Consider the following 22,302-nt stretch of genomic DNA (forward strand, 5'->3'; position numbering starts at 1 on the left):
AAGAAAAAGGAATGGAGCAAAGGGAAAGAGGTAGAGAGAGATGACTAATGAGTCATGGAGAAAACCAAAACTTTCTAAGAATCTGGGGAGAGAGGTACTACTAAACAGTACGTAGAACCAAAGGGATATACTGAAAAATATGAAAGAATGGGCCAGGCAAACCAGAAAAGGTATCTTAAAGAGAATTTAATAAGAGGAGTCAGAGAGATAGTACAGAGGGTAAGGCATTTGCCTTTCACACAACCAACCTGGATTCTATGCCCAGCATCCCGCATGGCTCCCTGAGGATGCTAGGGGTGGTCCCTGAGCACAGAGCCAGGAATAACCACTGAGCATTGTCCAATGTGGCCCCAGAACAAAAACAAAACCAAACACAACGAAAAATAACGTAATGAGAGAGTTGGGGCTGGAGTGATATTACAGCCGGTAGGTCATTTGCCTTGCATGCATACAACCTGGGTTTGATCCCCAGTACCTCATACAGTCTGTACCTGAGGACTGTCCGAAGTAATCCCTGAGTGTAGAGCCGGGAGTAAACCCTGAGCACTGAGGGGTGTGGACCAAAAACAACAACAAAAAAAAATTAATGAACTAGGAATGAGCAGGACATGTTGAGAGAAGCAGATAATCAGGTCTGGCACTGAACGCCATGCTTTCCATCTCCAAAGCTAACCTGCTCGTTTCTTTCCGGGGTACTGGCAGATGAGAATGGACGGCACGCCTAGCACAGATGGGGGTGATCACCAGGACGATGGTGTTGGCTCACAGAACACTGAGCATCCAGACAGGTGGCTGGACACAGCACTACAGAGGGGTGGGGGGACAAATTATTCCACAGCAAGAAGTAAATTCACCTTATGCTAGAGACAGACATCACCTCACTGTACATGATCGCTTACTACAAGAGGTTGCAATTTCCAACCTCAAGTATAACTCTTACTTTGTCATTTTGAACTTCTAAAAAACAAAACAAAAAAGTTCAAATTTAACGTAACATACGAAAAACTGTACAGGAAGCACCTAGATTTGCCTATGACATTTTACCCTGATTTGCATTATTATCGGGACTTGTACAGCCAATCAGGTGTTTGCCTGGTACAAGCTGACCTGGGTTTGATCCTCCATATCCCTTATGGACCCTCAAGCCCTGCCAGGAATAAGCCTTGGGCACTGCCAGAAATAGGCCAAAACCCCAAAAATTTAAGGGCAAGTTATATGTTTGCCCCAAAATGTCTTTTACTCCTAAATACTTGAGTATTTTCTATGACAAGGAAATTTCTCATATAACCGCAGTATAATTATCACCTTCATTAATTCATACTGATATACTTTGGATTTCCATCCACATTTTAGTTTTGTCAGTTGATTGATTCACGTATTCATGTCTTTTGTAGCATTTCCCTTCAGCATCTAACTTAGAAGTGGAACTGAATTCATTTGTCAGGTTTCTTGAGATATCTTCTATTTTTTTGGTGGAGAAGTACTAGGGCCACACCCAGTGTGCTCAGAGTTCATTCCTGATCACTCTTAGCAAGCTTGAGGGACCATATGTGGTTCCTAAGTCAAACCCATGTGAGCTACATGCCAGGAAAACGCCCTGCCCATCTGCTCACCATACTATGTCTCTGCACTACCGGCCCCCTACCCAGTTTCTTCTTCAGTTACTTAATTTCTTATTACAAAACAACACTCTTTGTGTGACTTCCATTTTTAAAAAATTTCCTAAGATTTCATTGGTGGTAGGAAATGTCCATTGGTGAAGTGACAGGTATTGGAATATGATATGACTTAAATCTAGCCATGAACATCTTTGTAACTCCATATCTCACTGTGGTTCAACTAAAAATAAATAATACAGCTGTCAAGGTTTATTTTCTGATCCAAAATGTTTTATCCTAATCGACACTGGTGGAGGGATGGATATTTGATCATTGTATAATTGAAACCCAAGCACAAAAATCTCTAAGTCTACAACTGTACCTCATGGTGTCTTACTAATAAAAAAAAATTTAAAAAAATGTTTTATCCTGATAAATGTCCCAAAGGCACTTGAAAAAAAAAGCCTATTCACTTGTTGGAAGATGTGTTTCATAAATATTAATAGGGTCAAGTAACTCAGGAGTTGCTCCTGGTGATTCACAGGGAACCATATAGGATGCCGGTGTTCAAACACATGTCGACCATGTGCAAGACAAGTGCCTCGCCACTTTCTACCCCCTAAAAATGAATTTTCTGTGTCTACTTTTTTTCTTTTTAGTTGCCAACAGAAGTGCTAAAAACAACAACAACAAAAAATACACCTTCAAATACAGGCCCAGAGGACTAGTGTTTGGTCTTTGCCCTGTAAAGTAATTCCTGAGTGCAGAGCCAGGAGTGATCAAAAACTGAAAAAGAAAAAAAAAAAAAAAAAAGGAAAAAGTAGAAGTGACACAGCTAGGTAAAACCTCATTCTCACCTGTGTCACGAATAGAAAATCACATCTGTAAATTGAACTGTGAATTTCTCATCTCCTCCTTTTGAGTTTTTGTTTTCTGAAACATGAAACACTTTACAAATTCATGATTCATTCTGGATCATCCTTGCATGGTGGCACTGCTAACCTTCCCTGTATCTGTCCAATTTCCATATGCACGCTGCTGAAATGGGCACTTCCTTCAGTGAGCTTTAGCAGCTGTGTATCCCATTACATTTAGAGGCTCTTATTTAATGTGTGTTACTAATGCATTATAACAAATTCTTATGTTACACTGTATCTTCTCAGTAAACTGACCTCCTTATCCCATATAATGTCCTTCTCTGCCACTAGTAAAAATTCCTTGATCAAAAGTTTACTTCACCAAATAATATTGTGGTGTCAATTTGTGTGTGTGTGTGTGTGTGTGTGTGTGTGTTTGCACTGCATATCTTGTGATTCTTTAAGTTTCAATATTTCCACATTTTATATTTAAAGTGACTTTCTTGTAAACAGCTTTTTCACCAATGCGATCATCTTTAACCTCGGCTCATAATTAGAACATTTACAGTTTACAAATATTGTGGGCTGGAGCTATACCACAGCAGGTAGGGCATTTGCCTTGCACACAGTCGAGCTGGGTTTGATTCCTTCACCACCCCCCCCCCCCCCCCCCAAGCCCGGCCAGCTACTGAGAGCATCTCACCGGCACGGCAAAGCCTGGCAAGCTACCCATGACGTATTCGATATGTCAAACACAGTAACAACAAGTCTCACAATGGAGACGCTACTGGGCCCGCTCAAGCAAATCGATGAGCAATGGGAGAACAGTGATAGTGCTACAGTAATAACTCGTAAGACTGTGCTAAAATTGATCAGTCTTATAAAGAAACATAATGGTGAAATGACAAATACCCAAAGGCAATGGAAACAAAGAACGTGAGAAGTGGTCTTCAGTAGGGAACAAGTCACTTGAGGAGGTTAGGGGATAGGACAGGGAGGGGCACTTCTATGGTAGAGGGAAGCATTGAACCAGGAGGAGGAGGTGTTGCAAAAGGTGTTAAGTGTTATGTACAAAAACCCTACCAGCAGCAGGACTGCGAACCACACCACAAAAACTTATATAAGCCTCTCATTGCCGCAAACTGATGGGAGGGAGGCAGATGGGGGGTGGGGGGGCGGGACCGCTAGAGATTAGTGGTCACTGGTGAAGGGATTGGTACTGTAATATTGTATGCCTGAAACCTAATCGTGAATCACTTTTTGCAATTTCACAGTGACTAGAAAGAAACAAGTTAAAATACAATATCAGTTTGTCAATTTAACATTTTTCCATCTGTACTTCTTTGTACCTTTCTCTGTATTACTTTAGAATAATAGGCATCATACCTGGTGGCAATGAGGGGCCAAGGCATCTGCTCTGCCACTCAAGTCCCTTCCATGGCTCCCTCTGGATTATTTTTATGAGTCAGTATTATCTATATTACCATCTTTTCTGTGCTTCTTTTTTATTCTTTTCATTAAACTTCTCTAAGGTGTTTCAATACATAGTTTTACAATACACAGCCTAGTTTCAAATACACCACTTCATCTGGAGTGTAAGAACCCTATGAAAGAATAATCCTTATATTTACCTTTACTTGTTCCCGTTCCAGTATCGTCCAATACTCTGTGTAGATCCAAGCTGTAGTGTAGGTGGGGTGGTAATAAATTCTCTTGTCTTTTGTTTGAAAGTCTTGCTTTTTCCCTTTATCCCACTGAAATCTTTCAACATTTCAAAAATATCACATCACTGCAATATGGCTTGCATGATATTTATGAGAAGCTCACTATAATTCTTAAAAAAAATATGGAACGCTTCACGAGTTTGTGTCATCCTTGCGCAGGGGCCATGCTAATCTACTCTGTATCGTTCCAATTTTAGTACATGTGCTGCTAAGTAAGCACGCTCACTGTAATTCTTATCTTTCTCTGTCCAGTGTGTATGTTCTTCTTGCTGACTTGAAGTGTTTCTATTTGGCGCATTTCAACAGTATGTGATGATTATGTATTTCAAAATTGTGCACGTGGATTATGGAGGCTAGGCATCACTTACCCTACTTAAGAGTTTCCTGAAATTCTAGAAACTTATAGAATCACCCTTAAAATCCTTTAATAGCTTCCAACTTCTTGCTGACAGTTCTTCCATGTGATGGTATATGCACTCTGCCTTTTCTAATTGAGTCTTTAATGTACAGAGCATCGTCATATAAGCAGGGGTCACATGGTGCTGGAAATCACACTCAGGGCCATGCGCTCACAAGGCCTGTGTTCTATCATGAGACTCATACCCGTAGTCCCATCCCAACCGCAGTTACTCTGAGCCACAATGGATGGCTACAAATCCAAATCCTAGCTGTGCCTGATTCTACTGATCGTCTTGTGTCAACATGTCATTCTTTTTCTTATAGTCTTCCTCTCCCTTTAATTCTTCATGAAAAATCTCACACCTTTTGTAGGAGCACAGGGAATGAGATGAAAGTAGTTACACTTGGGAACAGACAGACCTTCAGAGTGAGGAGCTGAGCAGCTTGGCTTATGTGTTCACTAAGGTTACCCTCAGCAACCCACGGGCTTAAAATTATTCCAGCACCACTTACGGGCTGGAGCGATAGCACAGCGGTAGGGTGTTCGCCTTACAAGTGGCCAACATGGCCGACCCGAGTTCGATTCCTCCGCCCCTCTCGGAGAGCCCAGCAAGCTACCGAGAGTATTCGATATGTCAAACACAGTAACAACAAAGTCTCCAATGGAGACGTTACTGGGCCCGCTCGAGCAAATCGACGATCAACGGGAGGGCCTTTACTTACTTACTTTACTTAATGTTCCGGATAGGAGTTGTATGCTTTCTTCTTCTTCTTTTTTAACAAAAAAAAAAAAGTTTCTACTGCATTCAGAACTTAAGTATTTTTTCTCAGAACTTTAGCCCCAGACAGAGTTTCTCCATAGTCTGAACCTCCACACATTTATGCCTTTTTTGGTGATGCTTGATGGTCTACAGATGGCTCTGCAGAGGCTTTGTTTCTTCTTGAGGGTAGCCTCTATCACAGGCAAGCTCTGGATATCAAGAACTAGGTTTTCTAAAGCAGTGGTCCCTCTCTTGGGCAGAGGCAATAGCATAGCGGGTAGGGCGCCTGGCTCGTATGTGGCTAACTCGGGCTCACTCCCTGTACCGCATATGGTTATCCCTGAGCCCAGAGCCAGAAGTAAGCCCCAAGCACCACTGGGAGTGGCCCCCAAACCAAAAATAAATAAACAAAGCATTCTTCCTTCTCTCTCTCAGTGTTTTCTCTCACAGAAGTTCTGCTCCTATCCAAGAGGAAAATTTTCTCTGTTCGCCTTTCCAGGGAAGGGTCAGCGAAGTTCACTTTTGTCTTTAAATGAAGGGAGCCTTTTAAAAGTTGAAACTATTCTTTCCCATCGCCCAGGATTTGAGGGTGCCTCTAGCCTTATCCCAAGCCTATCCCATAAGCCCCCTGTGAGATTAGTGGAGTTGATGTCAGTGCTGGTAACCCTGCTTACAGGCGTCGTACAGTCTCACCTTCGCAGACACGTGGTTTTAATATTTTCTCAAATACTTTCTTCCAAAAAGCATACTACTAATTCATGCTTTTTCTTCATTATCCAAATATTTTGGTATCTACCCCCAATAAGTATACATACAAACATACACACACACACACACACACACACACACACACAGAGGATTTTTCATGACAGCACATCACTCGTTAAATAAGTATGAAATATATTTTCTGTATTTGTTTTTTTCTGGTTTTCTACAACCAGATTTTATGCTCACAAAAGTATCTATAAAAATTCATTAGTCAATAGTAATAGCTAACATTGCATGCCTGCCATTGAATTCTACACTACAGATGCTACAGATATTCTAAACTACAGATGCTACACAGCAGAGCCTGGCAAGCTACCCGTGGTGTATTCGATATGTCAAGAAAAGTAACAATAATGGGGCTCATTCCCCTGACCCTGAAAGAGCCTCCAATACGGCAGCGTTGGGAAAGATGAGTAAGTAGAGGCTGCTAAAATTTCAGGGCCAGGACAAATGGAGACGTTACTGACACCCGCTTAAGTAAATCAATGAACAACTGGATGAGAGTGATACAGTGATACGGATGCTACAAGACAGCAGTGTGGGATATCCCGTCCAGACCATGGGTCATACGATACCTGCAAAATCATGAGGTCTGACCCCAGTACACTATGGGATGTGTATGCTTCTCACTGACTACCCATGGTCTGTCTGCCTGTATTTTTATGGCCCACAAATATTGTTATAAATATTTACAAATGGTCCTTGGCAGGAAAAAAAAAGGTCCTCTCCCCTATTATAAAATGTAATAATAATCCTATGGTAGAATGTGTAAGTATTTCTATTTTGACAAGATAGAACTTTTGCTCACACGTGATCAAGTTATACCTGACTGGTTTTATTTTTAATTTTAACTTATAGTGGGGGCCACACCCCACACTACCCAGGAGTCAGAATGAATTCTAAGGAATTTTGTGAAATTTGTGTGCATGAAGGAATTAGGTATAGATACTCATTTTAAGTGACGGGGGGCGGGGTTTGCTAAAGGTTGGCTCTGCACACGGGAATTATTTCTGGCAGTACACAGACTTAAAATCTCTCAGCACTTAAAAAAAAATTACAGAGTGACCTTATGTAGATACAGCTCATAAACCTCATGACTGTTGGTGGCAGGTTTCAGAAGTACATGGACATAGCTGTTTAGCAAAAGTTCTACAATAGTGACTGATACAGCCAGAGAAGAATCGTAACTACAGACCCCAATTTCATTCTCTTCTATGTGCACAGAGCTCCTCGCCCATGTATTATCAACTAACTGAACTGATTCAGAGCAGCAACTCTATTAATAATTTTATCTATGTTTCCCCAAACACAATTCAGTTGTAGTTTTTATTCTCAAACATAACTATTTCGGGGGGGGGGGGGGGTAGGGGAAAATAAGCCCAAATATACCCATACAAAACCAAAATACACATGCCTGAAAGGTCAAATTATTTTCTTTCAAAGTTAACATGTATATCACTTTATACATGGGGGAAAAAAAAGAATCAAGTACTGCTTAATAACCCAAAAATATTTGAAATGTCAAGGAGGCTAAAAAGAAATGATCCAAATCTTTCATAAAAAGGTGTTAAGAAGTTTGTCTAAAAAGACAACTTAGTTTTTCTTCAGTTATAATGCATGGATCTTTGTGTAAGAAAAATGAAGATATTACTCTAATAACCAAGAATTAGAAAAGTTCTAAAAGCTAAAAAGGAAATGATACGTATCCTTTTAAAAGGAGGGCTAAAGGTCTGTATAATAGCAGTTCTATATTTAAAAAAAAAAAAGCCCCGTATTTTGGAAGTTATCATAAGTGCTTCTAAACTATCCTAAATTGCTACAATAAAGTAAGTAGATGTTGGCTTACACCCAAACATTTTCTCATTCAAATGCACATCCTATTATTAAGGAAAATATCATCACAACTATGTAATCTCCTAAACACGAAGGGATCATTAGCTAGTAGATACTTAAAATAATTATTGTTTTCCAAAGTATACACTACATGACTGCCAAAGGCTTTAGCTGATTTATGTATAAGATTTTGTATTTAAGAGGAAAAAAAGTCTACTGTTGATGAAGAGTGAAGTTAGGAGGTTAACAGAAGTATTAAACACCACTCTAAACGATCACAGCAATTTATTACATATTTGAGTTAAATTATTATCTGCGAGTGACTCTGTTTTTAGGAAGAAGGCAATGTTTTTCAAAGTAAAAACCTTCCTTTCTGTTTTTGTTCAGCTATTTTGATTTAAATATCTGTTGCCTTAAGAGACGGGGCTGGGGGCCGGGGTGATAGTACAATGGGTAGGGTGTATGTCTTGCACGCGGCCGACTCGGGTTCAATTCCCAGCATCCCATATGGTCCCCTGTGCACCACCAGAAGTAATTCCTGAGTGCCAAGCTAGGAGTAAACCCTGTGCATCACTGGGTGTGATCAAAATAGAAAAAGAGAGAGAGTGAGAGAGACAGACAGACAGAAAGACAGGGTTGGAGAGGAAGCTCTGTACGTGGGAGCCACAGGAACCTCACAGTGTCCCAAAGGGAGCACCAAATGCCCGAGCACCACCAGATAAGACTCAGAAAGGGAAAAAATGGGGTCCGAAAGAGAGCAGAGAAAGAAAGGCACTTGCCTTGTACTTGAGTACCTTGGTTTGATCCCTGGTACCACATACCCCTGAGCACGAGAAGTGGTCCCAAGCACAGAGAAGTACGCCCTGCCCCTTCCAACCCCATCTCCACCAAAGAATAGGGACAACATATCCTATCTGTGTGACCTTGGACAAACCCTTGGACAAATCCTTGGACAACTTCTTAAGTTGTCCTACTTGTAAAATGGGATAGCCCTCTTACAGCACCTTTTGAAAGACTTCTGGCACACCGAATCTGTATAATGCCTCATGCACAGCAGTACACAGTAATCATCATTCTATTGAGGTGGCAGATCCTTTCAAAGTGAGAATGAAGAACACCTGGGCTCTGATAAGCACTGTGGTTTCCATCACACTCACCCATATGTGGTACTTCTTCACCAATACTATGGCACTAAAAAACGTGCTGTTTCCAACACCAGCCAGCTCAAGGGGAGAATCTGTTGGCTTAGATACACGCTGCAGTGAAGGATATACAGTAGAGAACAATATGTACATTTTTCATGACATTTTCTTAACAGGTGGCTATAGAAATAAAATATCAAGGGACTGAAGAGATAGCACAATGGGTAGGGTGCCTGCCTTGCACTTGGCCAATGTGGTTTCTATTCCTAGCATCCCATATGACACCCCCACCCCAACCCAAGCACTGCCAGAACTGATTCCTGAGTATAAAGCCAGGAGTGACCCTTGAATATCACAGGGTGTGGTCCAAAACCCAAAATAAATAAAATAATACTAAAAATAAAATGAAATACAACTTTGCCAAGTATAGCTTTTCATTATATAACACTTAAAAATCACGACTCCTTTTATTGACCTGCTGATAAAACTTGATCATGAGCGTGATCATGCCAATTAATTTCCTGCATATATCAAGTTCTTTCAGACTTTCAAAATATCACAGGGTTCTAAATTTGCACATGAAAAGAGAAAAACTAATAACTTCTCTACTTAAGAATTTTCCAAATGCCATGAAAATAAGTAAAATTCTAAATGTGTGTGTGTGTACCACATACAAAGGACACGTCATGTAAGAGGCAACATACACACCATATAAAATGTTAAATGTTTAAGATTACAAAGGAATTCTAAATGGATTTCTGCATTTCAACTGAACACATTGGACTATACTATGATTAATGCCCAAATTTAAAATAGGAAAGCAAAACCAGATTTGTATGAAAGATTCAAACTTTCCTACAGAGTATCCATGTTCAGTTGGCAAAGAAGTCAAAGTAAAACATGGGCTAGATATCAAAATACACAAAATGCCACTCTATAATATTCTATGGAAAATGTGAATAATGGAAATTTCTTCATTTTGCTAGGCTAATAAATCCAGATGCTCACAGATGTCAACACAGCCCTCAAAGACATCATTCCCCTACTAGTTAAGCAAGTGTTTATAATTCTCCATGTCAGAAAAATGTAAACAAAATGGCCCACAGGTCTATGTGTTACAGTAGTCTCAAGCTTACTATTGCTGACCTGGCCAAATTAATTCTCCCAGAAATTCTATTTTTTTTTTACAACTTGAAAGTTTATTTACAACCCCAAATAAAGTTCCCATTTATTACAAATTAAAAAGTATCAACTCATAACATTGCCATCTGTTTTGCAAAAATGTGGCCAAAAACAAACAGAAAACCGTTTTCTGAAAAATCATACACCCCCCCACCACCAACAGAACTCTTTTGCTGAAGGTATTTTTACAAAGTTATACTTAGTCAAACCTAAAAGAGTAAACCAATGAGATTGGTCTAAGAATTTTCACTTAAAACAAGTAACATTTGGATCAGAGAGACAGTACAGCAGATGGGACGCTTGCCTTGCACATCTCTCACTCCAGTTCAATCCCTGAGCATCGCCAGGAGTGAACCCTGAACACAGAGCCAGAGTAAGCCCTGAACACAGCTGGGTGTGGCCCCAAAACCAAAACAAAATAAAAAATAAAGCAGTATTTAATGTCTCCAATGTCAAAAACCGTTGGTGGGGACTGGGGGGGAGGGAGATGGCAAAGAAAAAAAAATCTTCTATTCTGGCTAGGATATGAAAGAAAAAGCAAATTTTTAAAATCAATCTTAGGACAAAATACTTGTCAACCTAAGGGAGGAAAAAGTATAAACAAGATGGATCAATACCTAGATTCCCTATTTTAAGAACTCATCTAATCCATTCCAACATCATTAACCTGGGACGGGGGGATGGGAATTGGACAACACTAAGTGGTTCTCGTAGGCTCTTTCTGACCCAGAGCAGTGCTTAGGAGACTGTGTAATGCTGAACCAGGGTCCACAGGATGCCAGGCCTTGACCCCTGTACAACCTTTCTGTTCTCATCATTCACTTTTTTTGTTTGTTCTTGGGCTACACCCAGCTGGCTTGAGGGACAGTACGGGGTGTTGGGAATCAAACCTAGGTGGGCTGCATGCAAGCAAGTGCCCTACCTGCCACACTAGTGCTGCAACTTCCCAGTCATTAACTTTTTAGTGGTATTAGAGAAGTAAGAACTGACTGCATGGCACCAGGGCCTGGAAACAGAAAGGGGAAAACAGGACGCTGGGAAGATGACCTAAAGGGGCCAGAGCACATGGTTTACGTGTGGGAGCGCTGGGCTTTGGGCCTGGCACTGCATGGTCTTCCACCTGAGCACGGACATGGCCACCTGGGGTAGCTTACTGCACCACCAGTGAAGATCCCCCAAAAACAAAGGAAGTGAACAAACCACTTCATTAACATATTCTCTACTATAAGTAACTCTGATCTGTTTTCAAACTTAGCTCTCTTGTTCAACTCCACAGATACTGAACACATGTCTCTATTCAAAGAATGACAGAAAGGGGAAAGAGGGCAAAAGGAATTTCAGAACATGTATCACTTTTAAGAGTAAAATTAAATAAACAAAAGAATTTACCCTCAAGCATTGCTAGAATAAAGAAAACGAGGTACGGAGTTATTGAGGGAGAAAGTTATTGGGGATAGAAAAAGAAAAAGAAAAGAAAGACTGGAAAGTTAACTTTGATTTCCCTGATGAAAACAGGACTATCACTAGATACAGCTTAAGATGCAGGATGCTTTTGATTAGAGTTCCACATGCTGTTAGCGTAGGATTCTTTTAAGAAAACAAAGGAAGAAGATTGTTCATTGTGTAAGAACTAAGCCTTCAGTTTTCTTCAATCTAGAAAAGAAGAAAGGGGCTAGGAAATAGCACAAAGTTCTGCGGTGCACAGATCCCTGAAAATGCATGCCCACCCCCACCCCTCAGGGCCCCCCCACAGCCCCGCCTGGCAGAGAGGCACCAAGTCACCAGAGGTGTTCTCAGGGAGGCGATCCTGCCACAAAGAAGACAATAAATCCTTAAAGAGAGGGAATAAACGCATCTATCTTATCTAGTTAGAATTCTAACATAATCAAGGCAAAACGTTACATAAACTAAATTTTAAACATCTGATGACAATTAAAAGGGCTATTTTTGCAATTATCTCTGCTAACTTGATCCTTGAAGATAGACTTCGTCCTACTCATCCATGTATACACTGTGCTCCTACCAAGTGTTTGGCAGAGGCACACTCAAAGAGGTTTCCGATGGAGTGAATGCAGAACGGACAATTTCAATTGGACCACAAAGACCTTAAAAATGTCCGTTCTCTCATAAAGGAACAGAATGGAGAAATAATAAATGCCCCAAGGTAATGGAAACAAAGAGCCTGAGAACTGGTCTTCCGTAGGATGCCTGCCACTTGGGGAGGCGAGGGGACAGGGCAGGGCCACAGCTATGGTGAAGAAAGGAGGAGGGGGCTCGGACAGGGGGTTAAGTGCTATGGATGAAACCCTGTCAGCAATAGGACTGCAAACCACAGGGCAAAAATCTATTTCACAAAAAGTGCCTCTCACAGAGGTAAACTGGTGGGTGGGTGGGTGGGAGGCAAACATCCGGGGGAGAGTTAAGGGGCGAACTGGTAGCGAGAAGTCGCACTGGTGAAGGGGCAGGGTTCTAGGTCTGAACCCAATCACGAATAACTTTATAATTCACGGTAAGTAAATAAAATTTTTTAAAAAATACATCTGAAGCTGCAGCGATAGTACAGTGGGTAGGGTATTTGCCTTGCATGTAGCAGACCTGGGTTTGATCCCCGGCATCACATATGGTCCCCCTGAGCACCACCAGGAGTGATTCCTGAGTGCAAAACCAGGAGTAACCCCTGAGCATCACAGTGTGTGGTCCCCAAAATAAAACAAAAAGAAATTTATCCCACTGACTCAGTTATTTAAGAAACTGTCATAGGGAACCTAGAAAGCACACACAAATTAACAAAGTTATTAGATGAAATATATATATATATTATACATATGTGGAAAACCAAAAAGAGACATGAAAAGGTAAGGAAAACTGGAAGGGAAAATTACAGCTCACCAAGATAGTATACAATCGTGAAGATTTACGAAGAGCGTCTAATACAAGAGGAAAATGCTGCTGATAAAATGTTGAGCTTCTAAGAAAAAATACTGCTAAGTTCTTTTTTTTAAATCCCGCATTACACTTTGGTCCTGCTATAAAAAATGAACTAGGATTTAAACAGAGGAACATAAAAACTAGGAGATTTTTGTAAGATTTTCCATGCTGGCATCTTATTTAAACACAAATAAGGAACCCACTGGGGAGCTAGAAGAAGCACATGCCCAGCAGGAACGTCTGAGTTCGCTCCCCAGCACCGCAAGCTCCACCCCCGCCCCCAGTCCCACTGGCTGCAGCCCTGACGTACAACCTTCTTGTCAGCACCAGCAGACAGAGCACTGTGCAGAGAGGCCCTTGGGGCCCGGAGTATATGGAGAGAAGCCCTGTTAAAAAATAAACTATAGCATGAGACTCATGTCCAAGGCCAAGGAAAACAGGGCCCAGGACTGAGAATCTACCACAGGCCATGGTTAGAGTCTACCACAAGTGTGTAGGGGCCGGAGGGTAAGTAAGATAGAGAAGGGACCAGAATGACAAGAATAGCTCAAAATGATCCCGCTGGACAAGAACTGAGTATTGAAAGTAGGTAAAGGGGATATACATGGTAACCTTTCACTATCTGTATTGCAAACCACAATGTCCACAATGAGGCGGGGGAGGGGGCGCAGGTGCTGGAGGGGGGATGACAGGAATAAAACTGGGACACTGGCGTTAGGAAATGTACGCTGGTAGAGGGATAGGTGTTGTATGACTGAAACCCAATCATGAACAGTTTTATAATGGGCTATTTCATGGTGATTCAATTTAAAAATTTTTAAAAATGAAAATAAACCAAAGAGCTGAGCCAGTTTTGTTTTCCACTTGTTTTTATATTATTTTATGAGTCGCACCCTACGGTGCTCAGGGACCACTCTTGGCTTGAAGCAGGAGAGTTGGGGGTTGGGGGGTTGGGGGTCTTGCTCCTGGTGATGCGGGGGCAAACAACAGTGCCAGAAATCAAACTCAGGCTTCACGTGCAAAAAAGCATGTGCCTCAGCCCTTTGAGCTCTGTCTAGTCCCAGTCTGGAATTTGTATTGATACTATAAATTTGCAGAAGGTCCTTCCTAAGCAGTCTGATAAACGTATCCCATTTACAAAGAGTCAAATAAACAAACAAAAAAAAAACACCAGGAGATTTATACTCATCTGAGTTAACTGGGTTGAGTCCAAGATTAATAGAGGCAAGCTTCTGAAACTGCTTTTGTAGAAAACATGCACAAAGTGAAATTCTATCTGGGAAGCAAACAAATGCCCCAAGGGATTTTTTTTTCCCTTGCCTTCACATTTGACTTGCAGATTGCTGCCTTTCTTGTATCACTGATATTTGCTCATAATTGAAAGATGCATTTCATTTCATTTCCTCACAGCCCAGGGTTGCAGAGATAGCACACTTGCTTTGTACGAGGCAGACCTGGGATTGATCCCTGGCACCCTCAACCCCTGCCAGAAGGGATCCCCCAAGTGCGGAGCCAGAAGCAAACCCTGAGCACCACCATGGATGGCCCCAAACAAAACAAAATAAAAAAAGATTTTCTCATACCCCACTGCTGTTCTCTTAGCTTTCCAATCTTAGGTAAAAAAAAAAAAAAATGCAAGCAATAATTTTCAGTATGATTAGGAAATGAATGTGATGAGGCTCCAGTCCACACCTCTGGGTTAGTCAGATGGTCTGACAGTTACAGTGAGATGTAGGATAACACAGGAGCAAGCCAAGGCCCACCTTATGTGTGTCCTGGTGCCTTGATGTAAAAATCTCTGCCAGAACTGAGGCCTGCTCTGTTCCCAGAATGTGTTCCAGGGAAGCACAGCACGGTCAGAGAAGACTGCCTTGCTGGGCAGAGTTGCTAGATTCTCCCTCTACCCACTCTTCCAACAACACCTACCTGCCCCGAGGAGTTACTGGTCCAGTATTATCCCCCTGCCATGGAATTTTCAAGATTCTATCTAACCACTATCACATTATCTCCCCAGAGCATTAGACACCATCTCCAACTTCTAATCAGCGATGCTCAGGGCTTATACCTGGCTCTGCACTCAGGAATCACTCCTGGAGGTGCTCGGGGGGACCATATGTGATGCCAGGGATCAACCCAGGGTCAGCTGTTCTATTGCTCTGGCCCTAAACACACTATCTTTGGTGGCTCCCACCATCTATTCAAGTTCTGCTGCCGCATCTACCCGAGCACAGTCCAAGCCCTACTGCCATTCACGCTCAATTTTCTGAATGCCCAGTAAAACAAAATTGCCATATTTATTCAAGGCCCACTAAAAGCAAGGTACTATTCTTATGCGATTGCCTCATTAGCTTTCACAGTAATCCCATACAGCAGATGCCTTGCCTGAAAGGCTAGGCAGAGGAAATCAGTACACAAACCTCAATCCTATGTGCCTCATCTTTAATCTGGGGAACTCCTCTTAAAAGCCCACAGAAGCTAAATGCTGCCTTGAGGACTTAAAAGAAAACGTGACAAAGAAGAGGTGAGATTTTTGTGAGACTAATGGGCTAGTAAATAAACAGAATAAACAAAAAAGAAATTTACAAGAGAATAAAAATTGACAAAGGCAATGAAATCTAAAACTGGTCTACAGAGCTCAGCCTTCCCAGTCTGGGAGTGGACGGAGGGGCCCAAGACAACAGTGGAGGGAAGTGGAATTCGCACCACTCTGAGGTTGGGATGTTGTCCACACAAAATCCTATCAGCGATGCCCAGGGCTTACTTCTGGCTCTGCACTCAGGAATCATTGACAATACCACTGGCACATATACTGCCCGAGCACATGTGGCGCCTGCATCTCCCCCTTTGAGATGTGGACTCTCATGCTTCCATGTCTAATGCTGGGGGGTTTGTAGGGGCTCTCTCCGCCTTTGAAGCCCATGTTCACTCTTGAGCGTGTTACTCTCGCTCACGTTTTCTCCCTCTTTTACCTTCCTAAAAACCTCTGAATAAAATCTGTTTTAGCTGACACCCAAGGATAGTAGAAAAGAGGAATATTGCTCCAGAGTTGGAAGCCTGCCTCATGAACTGGGAGAAAAGGCAGCTGGAATAGAGGAGGGATCACTACATCAATGATGGTTGAACGGATCAGTCAGGATGAGAGATGTGTGCTGAAGAAAGGACCAAACATGTTAGCCTCACAGTATCTGTATTGCAAACCATAATACCCAAAAGTAGAAAGAGAGTATGGGGGAAATTGTCTGCCATAGAGGCAGGGGGAGTGTTGGGATAGGGGAAGGATACTGGGGACACTGGTGGTAGCAAATGTGCACTGGTGAAGGGATGGGTGTTCGATCATTGTATGACTGAAACTCAAACATGAAAGCTTTGTAACTGTATCTCACGGTGATTCAATAAAAAAAAAATCTGTTTTACTTAAAACAAACAAAAAAAACAAAACCCAATATTGTTAAGTCAGCGTGTCTCTAATAAAATCTTATCTTGCTGTTTTTCTTGTGTCTTGCGGGCTACATATGACATTGCTATAGACTTACTCCTGGCTCTGCATTCAAGAATTACTCCTGCTGGGCTCGGGAACCCTATGGGACTGGGAATCCAACTCAAGTGGGCCATGTGCAAGGCAAACCCCCTACCCACTGTATGATCACTCGGCCACCTCTTCCTTTTTGTAAATAGAAAGACAAGGGCCACACATATGGGTATAGTGGGCAAGGCACTTGGATGCAGCCAATCCAGGTTCAAACCCCAGCACCAAATATGGTCCCCAGACCATACCACCAAACCACCAGCACACAGCCAGGAGGGAGTCTGAGCACAAACGGGTGTGGCCCCAAAACCAATAAAAACATAGCTAAATATATAAAGACAAAAAAAAAATTCAGGATAGAAACAGGATTTTATAACAAATTCAAGGAGGTGTAACAACGACACTAAAAGATCCTGTGCCATGACAACAATGACAGAGGGAAGTGGTCACTCTGGTACTAGAAGGACGCAGAGTGACATGCACAACAGTTCTCAGTAACTGTAAACTAGGAAGGCAGGCTGAGGGGTGGGAGGGCAATGGGGGGGACAATGGTAGAAGGGGACACTAGTCACTGGTGATGGGACTGGTGTTGGAAACCTGTTCACATGAAACGATCATGCACTACACTGTAACTCATGGAAATTCAACTGAAACACACACACACACACACACACACACACACAAATAAAAAGAGATTCTGAAAAATGACTTTCACAAGTGACTTCTGGATGAGGAGTCACCAGGAGTCCCCAAGTTCTGGATTCTAAGACAACATAAAGGTGTCTTCCAAACTGAACCTGACCACGCTAGTCACACTGCTGAGGCCCTTTGCCACCAACGTGGGCTTGCTCTTCAGGCCAATGCTCTCCCTCAAACTCTCTCTCTCTCTCTCTCTCTCTCTCTCTCTCTCTCTCTCTCTCTCACCAAACGTCATTCCATTAAAAACCACCTAGCATCACCAAAACCAGAACCAAAACCAAAAAACTGACGTGCCTTCATTTCGGAAAGAGGATCTTCAAGGAAGGAACCGGGTGAGAAGAAGGTGTGGTGGATGGACTGAGCAGGCAGGACTGCTACCCTCCGAGGAGAAACAGACCCCAGAAACTCTTCTATCTCCTTTTTCCCTCCCTCCCGCAGCCCTCGCCTCAAGACGTCAAAGGCCACATGGCCCACACTTAGAAGCACCATCGGCTCCCCAGCGTAAGAGGGAACCCATTCAAATCCAAAGCTTGGATCCCTCCGGGAGAAAACACTCAGGACAGGAACAAGGGGGCTGACTAGATTCTGAGTAAACACCGCCCGGGGTCCCAGTCCGAGACAACAACCTAGCAAGGAACCCCGTCCGCACAGAGAGCCCGGCTGAGAGAGGCCGGAGGAGGCCTGGAGCATCGTTTCCTCAATTCCCAGGCACAAGCGCAGGAGGCGAAGTTTCTGTCTCTCAGTGTGCCTGTCTCTCTACGTGTGGACAGACCAGGCCAAGAAGCGAGTGGGAAGAGAGCCATCCAGAGTCACAATGCGTGGTCTCACCAGACACCAACCAAACGCCAAGTCTCCAGACAGTGAGAAATTTCTTGTAAGGAACCCTGCTTGTGGTTATCTTATTATAGCAGCCCAAACAAATACAAACGGGAAACCAGCATAGTCGGTGGGCTAGAAAAGAGAAAGCCACGGGGATAATAAGGCACCAAAGATTGTCATGCCCCTGGACATGGATAAGGCCACTGAAATGGACATGAAATGAGGCCATTACTAAAACAGTGCCTTGTGGTTAGGTTCTTGATTTTTTTTTGCTTTCCATTTGGTTTTTGTTTGTCTTTGCCTTGCTGGAATCAAACCTGGGGTTTGACCTGTGTCTGGGGGAGGTTTCTGAACCTAAAGGATGTGAGATTTGGGAACATGTGGTGTGGGTTTCTGAGCCCCATGACTAACTGGGAGTCACTAACATACAGTGACTAGAATATAATACTCTTCATTTATTCTACCCTGGAATGCACAAAACAGTTCCACACAACCAAGAGTTGAGCTGTTACCAAAAAGAAAATACTACCCCTTAGCAACAACTAATGGCCAAGTTTTATGAGAGAGAGAGGGAGGGGGGGGGAGAGGGAGAGAGAGAGAGAGAGAGAGAGAGAGAGAGAGAGAGAGAGAGAGAGAGAGATTTAACCATTTCAGCTTTCTCTCTTTTTAATCTTTTCTTTTGGTTTTTAGGGCCACACCCAGCAGTGCTCAGGGTTTACTCCTGACTCTATACAACTCCTCATCACACCCGGACATCAGCTGTCCAACCTGTGGAGCTCAGGATACTCTAAGCAATGCAGGTGGTTGAATGCAAGGCTGGGACTTACCCCCCATGCTATCCTCTGCTCCCTAGCCATTTTTTTCTATAGATCATAGGCCACTAAAGACAACTCTAACCTACTTCTCACATATCAACAAATGGATGTCATTATCTGTAGGCAAGGAATGGTGCTGGATACTTTGGAACACCCTACACAAATGAGACACCAACCACCAGTCGAAGAGTCACGGTGAGAAGAAACAGACGGCTGCATTCATCTAATTGAAGGCACCATTTGTTAGCTGTCGTTGTTACAGACCACTGAGGAATCAACACCAAATAAATCAACTTTAAAATACCACCTCATTTCAGAGCTGTTACAACATGGAGAAACAGGGGTCTGGGGAGAGCTCATAAAACTGGAGTGTACACTCCTATACGCTGCATAGGCAAGGCCCCAAGTTTGACCCCCACCCCTCCAGTCCCGAGGGCCTCCAGCATCACTGGGTCGTAGGAGCACTGCACTGCTGAGCTTCTGTACCAGACCATTAAAGAACCATTAATCCCACCGGCTAAGCATGCCCAGGAGCAGCCCATAGTGTGTTTGAGATCTCCCATAAAGAATAAATAAAATGTAAAAAGCATCTTAAGTAAATGAAAAAAAAACCCCACATTTTGCAGTAACCAACACAAGTCAGTGGGCTAGAAAAAGAGAAAGCAGCAGGGATAATAACGCACCAAAGATTGTCATACTCCTGGACGTGGATAAGACTGAAATGAGGCCATTACTAAAACCGTACCTGGTGTGGGAACTAAACAGCTAAAATAAAAATAGGCATCATACACGTAAGACTCCATGCAGGGATGGACGGCTAGAGAGTGAAGGTGATCATTTCAAATCTTGTAATATAGTAAGTAGTATATTTTTTTAAAAGCAGAGATGGAGAGAAGCAGTGCTTTTTATAAGAAAGTGGAAACTGCAAGAGGCAAAAGAGAGCAACACAAAGTCAGAGACGACCAGAGGAAAATTTACTCAAGACTTTAGCGACCTGGTACATCTTAAACTCCACCTCCGTGTCACCTCAGATTTACTCTGCACTCACTAGAAATACTGAACCCCCAAATTGTTCAGTCTACTTTTCAGGAAGGGGAACCCAACAGAATTGCATGGAAATGAATGAAAACACAAACAAGGACTAAGAATTTGTATCAGAAACTGAGCTTCCAGGCAGGTGAAACAGATTTGTATTAGATTAGTGATACTGGGGGAAAGGTATTGTGGACCTGTTATAAGAAACAGAGGAAGGGCCAGAGAGACAGGACAGCAGGTAAGGCACTTGGCTTGCATGCAGCCGACTGTGTTAAATCCCTACCACCCTATATGTTCCCCAGAGCACCACCAGGAATAATTCCTGAATGCAGGGCCAGGAGTAAGTCCTGAGTACCACTGGGTATGGCCCAAAAAACAAACAAAAAAATAATATTAAAGGAAAGAAAAAGTTTAAGATACAAGTTAAAAAAGAACAGTGTATTCCAAAACACTGGCAATTATTCAGGTGATACCTAATGGGGGGGGGGGGGGGGGAATGAATTTACTTCATTTAGTTCCTTAAGAACTGAAAAAGAAATGTGATCATCTATACTACTTTCCATATCTTACAAAATCATGTTGTCATTGCCATCACTCATTTTAACATTATAAATTTTAAACAAAAAAAAGGGAAAGCATAGGTAAGATTAATATGGTCAAGATCATTTGAACCAAAATAATAGCATTTCTTTCATCTCCAATCTGATGGTACATAAACTATTACATGACTTACAAGTGTTTTGTGTGTGAACTTAAGTCAAAAGAGAAGTATCAGCAAAACCTTTTAAAACCAGACATCTAAGAGCAAGTAAAAAGGTATGAGATAATTACAGGGGCAGTGAGTGTTCAGATTCCTAAATAAACATTAAGAGCCATCCAGCTCAGCAAAAGAAAAACCAGTTACACTATCAAACTGTTTTCTCCTGGAAAAACTTTTTGAAGATAGTAGGAATATTTAAGATCAGTATCTTTTTTTAAAATTTTGGGGCCACACCCAGAAATGGTCAAGGATTACTCCTGGCTCTGCACGCAGGAATCACTCCTAGAGGTGCTCAGGGGGATGCCAAGGATCGAACACAAGTTGGCTGCATGCAAGGCAAAAGCCTTACTGGCTATACTATAGCTCCTGACTTAAGATCAGTAACTTTAAATAAAAAAAATCTTTTCAAGTATTTTAAAAATATATAGGGTAATACTCAAGTAACAGAAACTGTGTAGAATGTGTGCAGCCCTGGTTTAATACCCACTTCCACCATTAAAAAAAAAAATTTTTTTTGAGGCCAGGGATGTGGCTTATTGGTAACATGCACGGCTTGCAGACATGAGACCTGGGTTCAATCCCCACCATAATATCAAAGAAAAAGTATTAAAGCACTGCCATCTTTGTCCATGAAGTATGATTTTAATTCCACAATAAGATAAAAATCTGTAATTGTCTGGGGTTGGCATTTAAATGCGTGATAAAGATTCCAAATTGACTTTCATGAAAGTCTAGTCTTTGCTTCAATATTTTTTCATAAACTTCCCTCAGGAGTGAGGGTAGGAGAGATGAACGGGGGGGAAAAAAAGACAGAAAGAGAGGAAGACAAGAAGAAATGGAGAGGATAAGGGAAACCAAGAGGCAAGACTGGACGGGGGGCAGCGTGCAAAAGAGCAGAAAAGAAAAAAGACATCCCAGCTGAAGATGAGCTTGGAAGCAGATAGTGGCAACCAGGCTACCCCAGAAGGACTCATTCAGGAAATAGCCAGCAGCAGGGTGTTCTAGAAGCTGGGCATGGTTCTCCTGACAATCGTCAGGGCTGTCCAGCAGTGTAGTGTGGGAGTGATTCACCACCAACTTGTCAAAGAAAGCCATCTCAGAGGGAAGATGCAGGCCCCTCGGTCACACAAGGTGCAATGTGTCCACATTACACAAACCGAAACAGCAGACAGCAAGCAGTACATGAACAGGTTGTTAACAACATGCTAACAAGTTGTTAAAAATAGTCTCCTGTTACGTTGCCCCTATTAATACTTTTGCTTGAGAAGACAGCTCCAAGAGTTCACTGTTACTTTCTACAATGACAAGCCAACAATAACAGGGTAATAACATTTAAGGTGGCAAGAAAAATTCTCAAAATTGTAAAATACCTCAGTTTGACCTTCGTGGGCACTTGTCTCGTGAGTTACTCGTATAGCCTGCAACAAGAAAAGAGGAAATTAACAGCAAAAAAGCG

At 42.3% G+C, this 22,302-nt stretch overlaps 1 protein-coding gene and 1 non-coding gene across 2 annotated transcripts in view; both read right to left on the minus strand.

The window, feature by feature from the left end:
* UCHL3 (ubiquitin C-terminal hydrolase L3) overlaps positions 1-22,302 on the minus strand; it is a 65,336-nt gene that overhangs the window by 21,267 nt on the left and 21,767 nt on the right. The window contains exon 5 of the mRNA XM_056109776.1: positions 22,217-22,264. Coding sequence (XP_055965751.1) covers positions 22,217-22,264 — 48 coding nt within the window. The remainder of the gene's footprint in view (positions 1-22,216; positions 22,265-22,302) is intronic.
* Positions 4,296-4,399, minus strand: LOC130019454 (U6 spliceosomal RNA). The gene has a single exon (XR_008791783.1). It is a non-coding gene; the product is annotated as a U6 spliceosomal RNA (small nuclear RNA).

The sequence above is a fragment of the Sorex fumeus genome, unplaced genomic scaffold (genome assembly GCF_029834395.1).
Source record: "Sorex fumeus unplaced genomic scaffold, SorFum_2.1 ptg000008l, whole genome shotgun sequence".
Lineage (NCBI taxonomy): Eukaryota > Metazoa > Chordata > Mammalia > Eulipotyphla > Soricidae > Sorex > Sorex fumeus.